This window comes from Amblyomma americanum, chromosome 9 (assembly GCF_052857255.1).
Source record: "Amblyomma americanum isolate KBUSLIRL-KWMA chromosome 9, ASM5285725v1, whole genome shotgun sequence".
In the NCBI taxonomy this organism is placed as follows: Eukaryota; Metazoa; Arthropoda; class Arachnida; order Ixodida; family Ixodidae; genus Amblyomma; species Amblyomma americanum.
In genome coordinates this window covers 113,927,786-113,944,422 of record NC_135505.1, presented here as the reverse complement: position 1 = coordinate 113,944,422, position 16,637 = coordinate 113,927,786, and the positions used below count along the sequence as shown (strand labels likewise).

At 46.4% G+C, this 16,637-nt stretch overlaps 1 protein-coding gene across 1 annotated transcript; it reads right to left on the bottom strand.

Moving 5' to 3' along the window:
- Window positions 1-74: 74 nt before the first annotated feature.
- On the bottom strand, window positions 75-16,372 carry LOC144104136 (achaete-scute homolog 3-like). Its single transcript, XM_077636967.1, has 4 exons — window positions 16,255-16,372; window positions 7,795-8,103; window positions 3,948-4,070; window positions 75-1,283 (listed from the first exon to the last, which is right to left on the bottom strand). The coding sequence occupies exons 2-4, from the start codon at window positions 8,095-8,097 to the stop codon at window positions 1,089-1,091; spliced, it is 621 nt and encodes a 206-aa protein (XP_077493093.1). The 5' UTR covers window positions 8,098-8,103; window positions 16,255-16,372; the 3' UTR covers window positions 75-1,088.
- Between the last annotated feature and the right edge of the window lie 265 nt (window positions 16,373-16,637).

The following is a 16,637-nucleotide window of genomic DNA, read 5'->3' as shown; positions in this document are numbered from 1 at the left end:
GGGACAAAAGTTTTTAGACCACGTGTTCCTAAAACGAAGCCGATAGCTCTATTATTAGCAGGCGACTGGAGACCACTTTTTGTTGAGGTGAAAAAACAAAATTTTGACTTTCACCTCCACGAGTGTGGTCTCCAGCCGCCGGTTAATAGCGGAGCTTTGTTTGAGGAACACATGGTCCAGAGATTTTTGTCCCCGACTGTACTTACCATGTTAACAAGCAGGCATTTGATCGGTTGGCACTGCTGGCATGCTTTCGAAGCACTGATTTTTCGGTTTTATCATTTCACTTTATGAAGAAATGTCGCCCAAATTATAGGTGGATTTTGTCCTGCATCTGAACCGTGGTGGAAACAGGAAGCAGTAGTGACAGTAGTACGAGTATGGTCAGTCTCAGTGTTAGGTTTGTTATGCGACAAACTTGATCGCATTTTGCTTAACACATAACAGACTCCCAGAACTGTACATTGTTTTTGTGGACAGTCACTTTAGATTTTCATTGTAAAGTCGCTGTAAACATGCATTATAAGACTACTTGCATCAAAGATAGTTCTGAACTGTGCCTGAAGACTTGTGCAGGTGTTGCATTAGTTCTTTCGAGCGAGGAGTTATGCTCAAAAGAGCAGCACTGTACCTGTGCGTAAGAATTACAGGTGTACAACAAAGCTGAGTGACGTCTGGAAATATATAGCAGTTTTTCAATTGAAGCCACCTGCGTTTTGGCACATGTGGCAAAGAAAGAACATGACAGTGAGTCTATTAACATGCACCACGCACACTTCAACCATGTTGTGAGCACTGCTGTGTAGTACATGCGAATGCTGCGAGTAAAGTGACAATCTGGTTACGTGTGAAGTCTCTCTGTATTAAAAAGGTGGCACCATTCTTTCCTTTTGCCGTTACCCTCGTTTTATGTTTACTATTTTACCTCTGTACTGCATCTATGATTGGTCCAGTGTGGCCACTAGTGTGCAAAGTTTGGACCTCTCGGAGTGCGGTATTTCAGCTCCACAACTGGCGTAGCTGGACCACCTTCCTTTTCACATTTACAGGTATATCTCTCCTTTCTCGTTATGACTCATAAGCTCTGGTTATCGGCGGCCCCTGCTATTTTCCGTATCTTCGTCGTCCTCGTCGCAGACCAGGCCTAGCAGCCTTTGGAGGTGTCTGATGTAGCTGATGGCGTAGCGTAGCGTCTCCACCTTGCTCAGCCGGCGGTCCTTGTCTCTAGGGGGCAGAGGCAGTCGGCTACGAAGCCGCTCGAATCCGTCGTTCACGTGCCGAACCTGCAATGATGTTGGCAAGAAAGCTGCTCTATCCACTAACTTCAGCAATTGAAGAATGCAAAAACCTGCTGGCAAGAAGCTACTTTTTGGCCAGAAGGTTAAAAAAAAGGTGAGGTTTTGCAACAAATGGTAGAATGTGCAATCTTACTGATTACTAGCTATTTGCAATTCAATGTGATATCGTAGAGAATGAATTTGGCTCATTTGTACCGCTAAGTCCTTTGAATGCTTTCCCCCTCTTGGCATCCTCGCCGCCTTGTCGCCTACATATAAGTGATACAAAAATTTGGCCGAGACACTTAAGACTGTTTATGTGTAGGGATGTGAAAGAGAGCTAGGCAGTGCGCTATGCTGTCTGTGCCATTTTGATGTATGGCACCATTCACAGAGACATGGGCATATGGCACCACCCGGAACGCTGTACAAGGAACAGTTGCATCACAGTTTTGATAAGTCTATGATCTATGAAGGCACACAATTTAAGGGGCAGCCGCCGCGGTGGCTCAATGGTTATGGCGCTCGGCTGGCCCGAAAGACGCTTGTTCGATCCCGGCCGTGGCGGTCGAATTTCAATGGAGGCGAAATTCTAGAGGCCTGTGTACTGTGCGGTGTTAGCGCACGTTAAAGAACCCCAGGTGGTCGAAATTTCCGGAGACCTTCACTACGGCGTCCCTCATAGGCCGAGTCACTTTGGGACGTTAAACCCACATAAACCAAACCAAACCTTTTCATGTCGAGCTGTCTAGTTAGAACGACTGCTTATGAAACACCCAGCTGATAAAGCACCTGTTGGGGGTATGTCCAGTTTCACTACAAACATTTATCGTGATGTTTTAAAAAAATGGCTTTGAAACTACGTTGCATACTTTGTCACATGTCAAACACGTGACATGTGTTTGAATGGGTTGTGCTTCCGTCCGGTTCCCCCAGCCGGGGCAGACTCCCATGCAGGCGTATCGTGGTGTTTTAAAAGTATATCGCATTTGAGACTTCCTTTCATACTTTCACTAGCTGTTCTAAGATGTTCTCGCCTTTGCTTGACGAAGGGGCAGCATAGATGCGCTATAAGTCAGAAAACTGGTTTTAAAACGTATTTACGTTAATCCTTCGGGGCATAACCTTTCCTTTTACCCCCAGCCGTCGACAGCAGGGCCATCGCATCTTGCTTACGTCACAGGTCGGCATCGTATACAGCTGCGGTATAATGACTGCTGCTTCATTTGTTGTCATTCTGGCTATGAGGCAGGCTGGCTTTAGCGCTGTAGTGAATTAAAACGACGAATCTACCATTATACCACAGTTTTTTACGTGAACTATACTGAACGTGATGTCATAGGCTTCATTCGGCTGGTGAAGCTGAAACAGCATGGGAGCACAAATTCAGTTATAAAATATTCAAGCTGTCGTAGGCGAATACCACGTTCTTATCCAAATACACTGATGCCTTACTCAATGTCACAAAGCAGAAACCACGCAACCAATATTTGGTGCCCGTGTGCCTTTTTTATGACGTCCCTGCTCTTGCTCATCCCGTCCCCCAATGTAGAGTAACCAACCGAAGCTTTCATTGTTAGCCTCCTTCTGCTTGTCCACGTATGGTACGCTCCAAACAGAAAGGACCAGAAGGGCAGTAAGCTATCCTCGGTCGTGCGTTAGAAAACATATTACTACCTCTTCACTCCCGTATACGTGTACAGTATTCGTGTTTAAAGCGTACCATCAATAGCTCTACTTTTCACTCGAAGAGTTGAAGTCAACTGCCAAGGTAGCACCGAAAAATTATGATAATGTCACATTTTTGTTATGGTCAATTGTTATTTCAATGTGCTTAATGTCTTTTTTTTTCTAACGTTATTGTAATGTCACATACATTAGAATAATCTTTAACGAAGTTAATAAAACATGTAAACAACATAAATGTAACATTCCCGAAAATGGTGAAGCAGCCCTTCACAAGCATGCTGGCCCGCCGGTTGTGCTGGCACGCAACTTGCAACACTTTGCAAGAACCAGCAATGAGGGCGACACATCAGTTCCACTGTGCAGCACAACATGCAACTCGTATTCACTCGCCTCCGAATGGATATCATGGTGTCAAGCTTATATACCCATTACTAAGGGATTATCCATGAGTGATAGTGGCGAATGGGTAATAACCAGTTTTCTGAGAAAATAATAGGGCTGTGCACGCAGTCAATGATGAGTACTATCTAAGAGATGTGGTTGCAAAGTACTGCTAGTTGAAACACATCGTTACTGTAAAAACAGTGGGTAAGGTTCTGGAAATCAATGCTTCAAATATATTTAACATTCTATAGTTAGGTCTGTAACATAACGTTTCGAAGACTAGAGCGTTAAAATAGCACTTTCTATATAACACTCAATGTTAATTTTAATGTTATGTAACATTACAATGAAATATGTAACGTTACTGTAACTTGCATAGCATTTTATAACACGTTTAATGTTCGGTGTTACTTGAGTAAGTACTCATGACCCTCCCACTGCCCTGCACTCTGAACAAAGGAGTAAAAAGGAAGTAGGCTGTCTTCAAGCGTATTCCCTTTTATAAAAGGGAGTGCGCGGGAGGACAGTTTTTAATCTCTCTTTACTCCAATATAGGCTTATTTGTGTTTAGAGTATGCGGACGGCAGGAGCCCTTACCCTCTGACGCTCGCGCTCGTTGCGGCGGCGTATGAAGGTGGGCTCGAGCCAGTAGTCGTACGCCGAGTAGGGCACCGGCAGCGGGATCTTGCACTCGGGCGCAAAGGGGTCCGTCGTGCCACCCTGCATGTGCATACACGTGGGGAATCGCTCAGTCGTAGTATTGTACTGCTTAGACATTCAGTTGCATGAATTAAATGCTGGCTGGCACCCTCCTGGTTCGGATTCAACTTGACGCATTGGAGCGGTACCATGAAAAGTATGTACCATCTTTGCCAAAAGGAACCGAGCAGCCGCGCCGGCGGCCGGAGCGGGCTGTCAGCCGAGCGGTGGCGCTGCGGTCCCCGGCGCTGACCGCTGCTCCCCGGCTGCGAGTGGAGACTGGGTGACGTAAGCGCGCACTTCCGAGATGGTCGGAATGGACCACACTTGTGCACGCAGGACGTGATGCTCGGACTGAAACAGGATATCTTAGTTTCGCGATCGAAAGACGCCAAAGTGATCCTGGTCCTAGACCTCGCCAAGGTCTTCGATAATGTCAGACATGAGGCTATCCTGGAAGGGCTCGCAGGACTCGTGAGTCGGGGAGAGAACATACAACTACATCAAAGTCTTCTTATCGGGCAGAAAAGCCTGCATGAGATTTCAAACTTTAGAGTAGTAGTAGTAATAACTTTATTCATAGACATATATATATGGGTGGGTCTCGGTGTAGAGGCACTCTTCACATCTTTTGATGTGGTCTGTGGCTCTTGTGGCAGGGTTTGAGCCCCTAGTCCAGGGCCCCACTGAGTCTTGCCGCCAGGCAGGCTTTCCGGACCAGCCCTGCCTGGACCGCCGGGTCCTCGCTGAAAAGCATCCTCTCCCACTGCTCCTCACTCTGGATTCTGTTTATTGCAGCCGCATTTGTTCTCTTTTCACAATACGTTATATGGATTAACGTGGCTTTGTCCTCGCATCACGGGCATTTGCTTCTATATAGCCCTGGGTGGATCTTGCTTAGCGTGTTTAGATTCGGGAAAGTTCCCGTTTGTAGCTGTCTCCAATAGACCGCTTCCTGCTGGTGGAGATTTTTGTGAGGTGGGGGATATCTAATCCTGACCCCCTTATAGTAATTCAGAATTTCTGAGTATCCTAAGGGCACTGGTTCCGCGTCAGGCTGCTCGAGGCTGGTTTGGTTGGAGGCTCGGTTTGTAAGCTCTCGAGCTCTCCTATCCGCCTCGGCATTCCCCGCGATGCCTGTGTGTCCCGGTACCCACATTATGTGTTGCAATTGTTTTTCCTTCGGCGGTAATTTGGCTGTCTTTAGGATGTGGAGTGCTGCCCCCCCCCTCCTATTTTGCCATTCATGTAGTTTCTGCACGCTGTTTGTGAGTTTGTTAGAATTATTAGGGACCTTTGAGCACGGTAGCCCTCTGCCGCCGCTAGGGCAATGGCAGCCTCTTCGGCCTCCTCAATCGTGTCATCCCTGATAGTTGCGCTGGCTATTTCTTTGAGCTCATGATTAATTGCCGTTGCAACCGCTCTATTTCTGTTATGTTGTCTAGTTCTGTATGCAGCCGCATCCGTGTACATAATATTTTCTTTGTTGGCTAGGTTCTTTTGCACATACTGTGCCCTAGCCTCCCGTCGCTCTTTGTGCAGGTTTGGATCCATATTTTCTGGAATTGGTGCTACCCTAATTGTTTGCCGCAGTTCATCGGATATTCGTTTTGATCTTTTTATCTCTGACAGTGCACCCTCGTAGCCGCATCTTTTGAGCAGCTCGGTCCCTGTTTTGGTCTTTTTTAGCCTCTGGAGCTGAGCTACGAGTTGGGCTTCCCTTTGCTCCTCAAAGGTGTTATGCAGACCTAGAGCCATTATAGCTTCTCCGTCGAGGTTGATTGCGGTAGGTGTAGCGCTGTTTTGTATGCTCTCCTAAGTATCGTGTCCGCTAGCTTTATTTCTGCTTTGTTGCAGTTGTAGTACGGTATGATGTATGTAATTCGGCTAACCACTAGGCTCTTTACAAGCTTAAGCGTGTCGCTCTCCCGCATGCCGTGTGTTTTCCTAGAGACCCTGGTTATCATGTGCGCGACCTGTGTCGCCGAGTTCTGTATTAGTCTGAGCGCCTGCGTGCACCATTATTTGGATTGAATCCACATCCCTAATATTCTGATGGTTTTTCTTTCCGGTATGAGTTGCCCTTCTAGATAAACATTTAGTTTTAGTTCTTTTGTTTCCGGTGCGGATCGGTTGAGTTTACCTCGCCAGACCCTTAGTAGTTCTGATTTTTCCGTCGAGCAAGCCAAGCCCCTAGCTGTCTCTAACAATTTTCTACCCACGTTGCGGCAGCCTGCAGTTTCGCTTCCTTTTCGCTGAGCCCTCCGTGACCCACACAGTGATGTCGTCTGCATACATTGCATGCCTTATGCCTTGTATGGTTTCTAGCTGTCTAGCCAGCCTAACCATTGCTATGTTAAAGAGTATGGGTGAAATCACTGACCCTTGCGGCATTCCCTTATTGGGTGTTTGAAAGCTCTTGGACCTAATTTCCCCTAGCCCACGTTTATATATATATATATATATATATATATATATATATATATATATATATATATATATATATATATATATATATATATATATATATAGATTTCACGTTTATAGATACAGATATAAACGTTGGAAGATACAGCGCTGCTCGGTTACTTTTGGCAGAGGCGGTGCCTGTAGTGTAACAGCACCACCATACAACGCACAGTCGTTGCCAAAATATACAAGCCGTGGAGTTTGGTGCAGGACCGCTTTGTGGGGGCCTTGGAACACCTGGAAGTTCTAAACTCTGGAGAATTCAGGACGATGATTCCCATCTTCCCAGGGGGATTGGAGCTCCGGTGAACCATTCTGCACGGCGCTGAACATTGTGGCCTGTGTATAGACAAATACTGTGCTGCAGACGTCTGCGCAATTGACTAAAGCGCTTGAACGGCTTACTTTGCAGTCTCTGAGTGACAATTCTGATCGGTTTCCGCGCCCGAGATAGCTCAATTAATCTCTGAGCGCCTCATGACTTAGTTTCATGTTTGACTGGCAGTCACTTACTGTGCAGAAGATGTGCGCACTCTTCACTGCCTGATATATATGTTTCTAGCGACGAGCGAAAGTGATAGTAGGGAATTCCTGCCCCGTAACAATCAGCACACATGGCGTAGCGCGTCGCATCTTCTGAAAATCGCTAGAGACAGCACCCCAAGCCTCCAACAGTGTGCACAGATATTGGCAACCCATCTAACCGGAAACAGAATTCGGCTCATATATAAGACATAAGTAGAATGGATATGTGCGGTTGAAACGAGGACAAACAACATTACAAACGACAAGTACGTGTTTTCTAGTCATGGATCGCCAACTAACCCAAAAATTAATAGATCTGTTTCACTTAAGGTGCCCTCGCAGACGAGCTATATCGAACCCAGAGACCAACAGCAGATGTCACTGACGCACTGGAAGCACTCTGCTCGCGCGCTCCAGATAAATGTGTGGACGCCTGCACTTGGCTCACCGGTTGACCCTATTCAGGCCATATCCGTCCCCAACTGTATCCCTAGCTGCGGACACGGCGGCTCAGTGGTTATGACGCTCGGCTGCTGACCCGAAAGTCGCGGGTTCTATCCCAGCCACGGCGGCCGAATTTCGATGGAGGCGAAATTCTAGTTGCACTTGTACTGTGTGATGTCAGTGCACTTTAAAGACCCCAGGTGGTCGAAATTCCCGGAGCCCTTCAGTACGGCGCCTCTCATATCCTGAGTCGCTTTCGGACATTAAACCCACATAAACCTAACTGCATCTCTGACGGCGTGCATACCTTGTCCGACGAAGAGTCTTCCGAGTCAGAGTTGACCGAGAAGTCGGGCGAGGGCGCGGCCACCGCGGGCAGGTCCGGCATCTCCAGTGGCGTCTCTGGCGGCCCGCCGCAGAAGAACCCCGTGGTCGGGAACATGGCGACCGCGGGCTGGTGGTGCGGATGGACAGCCACCGCCAGCTGCTCGTGGAGGTGGCCCTGCTGGTGGTGGGGGTACGTCGGCATCACGGGGGTCAGGGTGACGTACTCTCCCACGGAAGACGACAGCGGCTTTCCCGGACATGGAGACAGCGCCGTTTCGTCCATTCTGAACTGCGAGGGACACAGGACACGTCGCTTGCCGAGTGGCCCTTGGGTCGCCGCGTAGACGGAGCAAGCTTAACTGCGTTAGCTGTTGCAGTTGCCATTAATCTTGTCTGGAGCGACACGAAGCACGGGATCAATGTTTATTCTTGTCATGCATGGTTTTGTGAAATTCAGCCTCGACAGAGCACTTTATTTAATCCAGTTAACTGCCACGTACCTCCGTGTTGCAGACGTCGCTGCAAAAAGCCTCCTTAAGAGCAATGGCAAAAAATATATGCGTGTAACTCGTCAGGTAAACAAGTGAGGGTAGAGGAGACAGTGTGTTCGAGAGGCTTGCAGGGAGTGATACACAGACATCACACTGTAATGAAAACGTTAAATATGTGTGTACTTCACGGCATCGTTTCGCCACAAACAATCCGTCGCCGGGCGTCCTAAACGCGTACCCGCAAGTGTGATCCTGTTGTTCGTCCAAGGAGTCGACGGCATTCACGTCTACCCTGATGTACATCAGGTTGCAGCTAAGTCGAATAAAACCGCTAGAGTCCGCGCTGTCGGGTGTGACGAGGTCTTCAAGATGAGCCGCGCAGCTTCAACGCTTCTCTGATGGAAGAAGCCCAAGAGATACAGGGCGTAACACTTCTATAACAGGAGGCATTTTCCGGTGGTAAAACGCGCAAAGCAGGACTAAACAAGCTGTACTATACGCGCTCAGCTATACTAACCATAGAAAAAAAAAGACTCACTGGTTCTTCCCACGGCTTTGTACATAGCTAGGGTTCGCCTTTTAGCACAGATACATCTTTTGGCACAGTCACTAACATGTCACTTGTCCTAGATATGTCTTCTTGACAAGCTTTTCCCACGCGCATAGTGACGGCATGGACATCTACGCTATACGTGAGTCAATCTTGCAGCTTCACTAGCGTGCACCTTGTAGACTGCCTAAGCTGCCTCTAAATGTCCTCCCTGAGAGTCGAGAGCACTCGAAAGTTAACGTGCAGGATACGAACATGTCTCTGCAGCCGATATCGAAGGATCCTCATTTTTCTTCCTGGATATCTTGGCGACCGAAAGCAAGTAGCAAACATTGCTTGAACTTCAAGTGAGACAGGCAAGTCTGCGCTTGAGCTCGAAAGAGGCTTCTCTTGTTGGACATGCTGGGATTAAGATGCTGTTAATTAGGAATACGGAAGCATTCGAACATGAATAATGAAATATACCGAGGTCCGACGGATACTACAGCTGAGTGCGCAGTCTGGCGCTTGTTTCGTGCGTACGTGTATGTCCGTCCTTGCCCATTTACAGCTGGAAAATGCCTCTGCTTGTAGACCGGAGTGCGTAACACCTTGCGCGACATGCCCTGCACCCGAGCAAGGGATCTGCGCATGTATAGTGCATGCACCATGCGGCCAAGCGCTGAAGCTGCTTTCTTCTATACACAAAGTGTGTCCGCGCATATCTGCCACAGTCCCAGTTTCACTTAATCACGTCCAGTTTTCTCTCTTGAGGGACCACCGCGCTTTTCTGTGCACCGTGTACAGGACGATGCCTGATGTGAATGCTTCGAAGATATCTCCTCAGTTTCATCAGCTGCAAGCTGGGGAACAAAGGTTAGGAGACAGCTCAAGAACGGTCTGTCTTCAGCTGCTTCCTCCGTATATAGTCGCGTCGGCGGGCTAGACTGGGAACGGAAACAGAGGCCGAACGTCGACGTAGCTCATGCATTTCCTCATGCTGGCAGCAGCCACAAGCCACTTTCGTGGCAAGGGCGTTGTTGGGTTTACTATTAGTCCTGGGCTGCATGCACTACGGGTGGGTGGCGATCTTGAGCACTGTCTGCCGCTGTTGCCTCAGCTATAGTCGGATACAACTCACGAACGAAGCGGCTTTCCCTCGTCAAAGGTCTACCTTCCAGCCAGTGGCGTCGGCCGGTCCTCATGTCCCTGCTAACATGACGATGCAGGGAGTGGCAGATGAAAGCGAATAGTCCGCCTCCATCCATGGCATTGGCGCGCCACTCCCTGCATTATCACGCTAATAGGGTCATGAAAATTGGCCGACGCCATTGGCTGGAAGGAGGTCCTTTGACGGGGAAAAGCCGCTTCGCTCTTGAGTTGTACTGCCTCCGCACAGAGGCGGCGTCCGGACAGCAGTTTATAGCCTGCGGTCACAACGACCTTAATGGTGTCCTCGTCTGTGCAGCTTCGACTGGATGACCAGCTGAGCCTGGTGAACCAGCCCGGGACATCATCATCGTTGCCTGATTGATGTTTTGTAAATGAAGTGTCTTTGTCTATATATCACCTTCCAAATGAACCGCACAAACAGAAGAATCCGAGCCTTCATGTTACAGGACAGCTCCTGGAATCGATATTGATTAGCCGAGAATTGGAAGCGATGCAGACGAGCAGAAACAAACTGACCATTACAGTGGAATGACGAGAAGAAAAGAAAATGTTTATGAATATTGTGCTATAGTTGCTGCAGTAGCTACCATATTTTTCGAACCTGACAAGCACTCATATTGACCAAATTACTGCCTGTAAAATAGAAACAAATACGAAATAAAAAAGAAAGCGGCCGTGCATAACCGCCCTGGCAGTTCTGAAAATTAAGCGGAAACTTGTGGGTGTTGGCAGTGTCCGGTAAACTCTTCGCGGCTCTGCGGTTGATCAGTACACAGACAAATGGTTCGTACTTTAGGTGAGAATATATCTAACTGTACTCCCACCTATATACTTGCGTACTGTGTATGCGTTTTAAGATATTAATAATGATAAGAACACTTCCCCCTTCATCTCGACTTCCACAACCTATGCACAGAAGGCTCTGCAGATATCGATGTAATATGGCTGCAGTTGAAAAATCATGTAATGCACTGTATTAGGCAGTTGTCCAACTAATAAAAAAGACCACAAGAAAGCACAATCCATGGATAACTCACGGAGTAATTCACTTAAGAAGTAGAATTTAAAGGTTGAGAAAATCCAACAAATCAAGCCCGGTCTTAGGCCAAAAGGTTAATACAATGAACAAAGAACTGAAGGAAAAGACAAAAGAAGCAAATCAGCACTGCTGTAAAACAACTCTTAGCAACTTTATCAAAGAATCGCCCCACAAATTCTGGCGCTATATTAGTGACAAAGAAAACCCTCCAAACCGTTTGCCTTCGTACGAAGAAAAAAAGCAGGCGGTTGCGTTTAACTCATTTTTCCAATCCGTATTTACACCAGACAATGGTATTACGCATTCTTTTAGGCAAGAAAGCAGAGAGCAATATGGTGTACCGGATGCCCCAGTCGTAACTGAATAAGGAGTACTATCCGTGTTGTTAAACCTAGATGATAAAAAGTGCAGCGGTCCGGACGAAATTCCAAATGTCTTCTTGAAACGTTATGCCGAACCTATGAGTAAGTACCTATGCCTTGTGTTCAATAAGTCCATATGCGAGCGCTGCCTCCCAGCGGAATGGAAAGTTGCAAAAATAATACTAGTTCATAAATCAGGTGATAAGACTTGCCAGTCGAATTACAGGCCTATGTCTCTCACGTGCACTTCCTGGAAAGTTTTAGAACACATTATCCTAAAATCAATAACAGAGTTCGTTGAATCAAATAACATTCACCATCCCCAACAACATGGCTTCAGGCGTGGTCTGTCAACTGTTACACAACTTGTCGAGACTCTACACGACTTCGCAAAAGCAATTAACGATCAAATGCAAACAGACGTTATCTTCTTAGACTTTTCAAAGGCCTTCGACCGGGTCTGTCACGCCAAACTTCTAAAGAGGCTAAGTCATATATTAGGTGGTGGGTCAGTAGTCCAATGGATCGCCAATTATTTAACCGACCGTCGCCAGTCCGTGCAACTCGGCGACCATACTTCAGATACTGTCCCAGCCCTTTCCGGTGTACCACAGGGCTCTGTCTTCCTTCTCTTCATAAACGACATTGCTGACCAGGCAGAAGCGAAACTGAGGTTGTTCGCAGATGATTGCGTACTATATAGAGAAATAAAAAGCCCAAAAGACCAAATAAGCTTAATGATTTTGGCAAGATAATAATAATAATAATAATAATTGGTTTTTGGGGAAAGGAAATGGCGCAGTATCTGTCTCATATATCGTTGGACACCTGAACCGCGCCGTAAGGGAAGTAATAAAGGATGGTGAGAATGAAGAAAGGAAGTAATATGCGCCGTAGTGGAGGGCTCCGGAATAATTTCGACCACCTGGGGATCTTTAACGTGCACTGACATCGCACAGCACACGGGCGCCTTAGCGTTGGCAAGATAGCAGAATGGTGTTCGAAGTGGCAAATGGCTCTTAACTTAGACAAAACAGTTTCTATGACTATAACGAAAAAGAAATTCAAACTTAGCTTCCCTTACGGCTATAGCAGCACTACACTCAAAACAGTCACCGAGCATAAATACATAGGCATCATTATATCAGACAATCTGGGAAGGACAACTCACGTAGATCATGTGACAAACAAAGCGATGCGTATGCACGAGCCCTGCGAAACGACCCTGCGGTATTCTACGAAAGAAGTCAAGCTTTTTGCGTATACTACTATCTTTAGCTTAATACCAGAATGCGCAAACGTAGCCTGGTTCCCGTATACGCAACATAGCTACGATTGAGGCTTTCCAGCGAAAAAGTGTGCGCTTTATCTGCAACAGATACAGGCGCACTGATTCTCCGACGCAGATGCTGTCTGAGACTGGGCTTGGCACGCTAGCTAGTCGTACGACGTTTCACCGTCTGAAGTTTCTGTTCATGATTTTACATAATAAACTTACAGTTGTTCTGCTACATGCATTACCCTGAACACTTCCAGTGAAACGCGTCACTAAAATGAACTCGCCATACAAGAATATTTCTGCGCAAATAATACCTTTATGTTCTCCTTTTTTCCGCGAGCTGTGCGGGAGTGGAACTCACTTGGTGATTCAGTGATTGTCCAGCCAACTGCTGAGAAATTTTTGGCGCTAGCTGGCAAAACTGTATTGTCAGGAAATAAACTGTGATTTTTATTTACTTTTCTAACCTTTTTGTGGGTTTTCCATGTATTTGTATTTCCGTGTATTTGTATATTCTATGTATTTATATTGTATTTCTCGCGATCATTTTTGAAGGGAAAAGGTGGTGATTATTTATGGGTTATCTTTGTATTGCCTTTTCCATTGCCTATTCTTATTGTCCCAATAATCTTCACTGCCATTTTTGCATACTTGAAATAGTGTTTATGCCTGGTCGACTGTTTTGCTGCGGCCAGAACCCATTCCTGTAAAAATCCCTCAAACAGGGACTGGCAGTATTGATAAATAAATAAAATAAATAAATCTCTAAAAATGGAACAACACATTCAAGACGTTGCCTCCTCTTTTGTTTACGTTCACTGGAGCTGCGCGAGTATTCAGACTTTTCGAAGATAAATAAAATAATGCTGTTTGAATCGAGTTATATGTTCGGCAACTTCGATATATTTTTTAATTACTTCGAAGTCGCCGCAGTGGCTCAGTGGCAGTGATGTTCGACTGCTGAGCTCGAGTCCGCGCGGATCAAATTACTTCCACGGCGGCCAAATATAGAAAGCCCCAGGTTATTTGGTCTCGGTACCATTGAAATGACCACAGGGGGTCGAAATTAATTCAAATTCCTACGCTCCAGCTTGCTTCATAGCCTGCAGCGTTTACTCTCTCACACATCAAAACCTACCGAAAAAAGTTTTTCAATGTTCTGGTGTGCTCGGGAGCACTTTTCTCAGAAGAAAATCTACGAAATGCATTCAGTAGATTGAATAGAAGTAACACAACAGCGCTGTATATTAATCACAGAGGAGTCAGAACTCACGCATTTCGATCTATTTTTTTACTCTCTCTGAGGGAGAGCTGACGGAGTCTAAGGTGCAGCCGCTAATTCTTACCTGTATTTTCGAGGGAATCAATAACACGTGCCTATTAACGGTATCCGCAAGGCTCTTGACCAGAATCCCTTCTTTGCGCCTCTGTAACATATGCTAGCTGTCTTCAATATAACATTGTCACTGACACTTTGTGTTGCTTCTTCGGTCATTCTGTGTATGTCCAGTTTCGTTGGGTGCAGTTTTCCATCATGGATACCAATCTATATACTTCAAAAAGTGCCACCATACACAGACCGATATTCTGCAGAGCATGCTGACGTCACACCTAGAAATTTCTTTTATCCTATCGATGGTGGTGAAATATTCACGTCGATTCGAAAACTACACTCGATACGAAAATCATTCGCTTTGTACAAAAGCCGCTGTTCTCGCGTGCCTGTACACACTAAACAAATTCTCACCCTTAAGGGTGCAAACCAGCTGTCCCCAGACGAACACCCTTTTGGGTGCTAAAAAGGGTGCAAAGGTCAGCACCCTTCAGGAAGGCTGAAAAGCATGAAAGTTTCGATAGCGCGCATCAATCCAAGGCTTTTGCTTCATGGGTGAATCAACGTGGAGCACCCTTCCAACATGCATTCGTAGAGGTGTTATGGAAAAATAGTACCCTTCAATGAGGGTGCAACCATTACATCCTCTAAAGTATCACTAAGTGCACCCTTCATTAAGGGTGCTGATCTCTGCACCCTTTTTTAGCACCGAACAATTTGAAAAGGGTGTTCGTCTGGGGACAGCTGATTTACACCCTAAAGGGTGAGAAATTGTTTAGTGTGTAGTTAACAGCGTCATTGGCTTAGCCGAGTCGCCTAGCTGGTTCCGTAGCTATATATAATGCTGCTATATCTTACTGTCGTACTAATAATCACTACTGTCGCTCTGTAATTACCGTGACATGCTAAATACTCTCTTATCCAAGCAGCATACAGCTTCAAAGGAGGCATTCGCTTTGGCGCTATAGCCTTTCAGCAATTAGTGCGCTCTAAGCCGGACTCGAGCAAATATGTGCTAGTATGTCGCATAAACGCTTGAGCCCGCCTGTCTCGCTGCCAAATGCGTCAAATTATGGGATATATTTTGTTGTTGTTTTTGTTGTCGTTGCTGTTATTGTTGTTATTGTTGTTTGTGTTGTCGTCGTCGTTGTTGTTGTTGTTGATCGCATTAGTAGGATTCGAACGGAAGGCCGGCGTGGTTGACGGGTCGGAATACGAGTTATGGGCGCTTCAGAAGACTTCATAACTACATGGCTAAAAGCAATAGAATTGGTTATACCATGAGTTTGGCCATTTTCTTTTCTTTATATACATCAATGAAAGGGGAGCGCCAGCGTTGATTTTATACTTGCTTGGTGCGGCTAGGGTGTCTCGAGCTCTACACTTATTTCAATTGGCGTTTTGAGACTATTAATATTACAAACAAACTTTAAATAAGTTTTCGACTTCTTGTTCTAATATAAGTTCGACGCGAAATTTGAAGAAGGCTTTTGATGCAAATGGGTGCAGTTTTACGCGCGAAAGTCAGGCGCCGGCATGAGGGATAGATGCGTTTCATTTGCTCAGTACAACTCCTTACGAGACACTTATTTCGCAAAAGAGAGTGTGTACTTCAAGCAAGACTTTGACGACACAAAACACTGATAAAGCTTTCCATCGCAGTTAACGGTATTCATAAATCCATGAAGCGCTGTTGACCTGAAAGACGCGGGTCCGATCCCGGCCGCGGCGGCTGCATTTCGATGGAGGCGAAATGTCAGAGGCCCGTGTAGTGCGATGTCAGTGCACGTTAAAGGACCCCAGGTGGACGAAATTATCCGGGGCCCTCCACTACGGTGTCCCTCATATATCCTGAGTCGCTTTGGGACGTTAAACCTCACGAAACCATGAACTCCATGAAACTTAAATAAGATTTCTGTACACATTGAGGGAAGTCACGCTTCTGTTAGGAAGTTGCATTATTATTTTTTACAATATAATTATTTGCCGGTGCTCCACAACACCTTTTACCCTGTAAATCGTATCTGATAAGTTAAATTCATTAGCTTTTTTTTTTCTTGTGAGAAATCTAAACGACTCATGTCCAAGACGCGTATACCGGCACCTGCCTAACACACCAGCACCCGTTAAACTCCATAGATGGCCCCGTATTACTTGAAATGAACCCTCTAATTTCATCCTGTAATAAACTCTGCTTATGTCGTCGACGTCAGGTAAGAAATTAAAGTACTTACCGGAACGCATGCAGCCGCTGTCTATTCCAGTATCCACGCGGGTCCGTTTCGATCGCGCGACATCGGCATCTCCTCTCGGACCCTCCGCACCTGTCCGCTGAATAAACCGGTGCACGCATTCATTCGGGCACCCCCACCGAGGGGCCGACCGCTCCGAAGCGAGACGGAACAATACACACAAAGATATAAGAAAAAACTCCAAAGCAGATGCGGAAAAACGCGAATTAATGGTTCAAAAAGCAAAAAACCTCTGCGCTTCCGAAACTGAAACGACCGTTGTCTGCTCAGCTGCCTCTCGCTCGCGGATTCGCCGCCGCTCAGCGATGCTATTGGTCGGTGGCGCGGAGGCGGAGCGCATGACGTCATGCGTGAAAAGTGGTGAC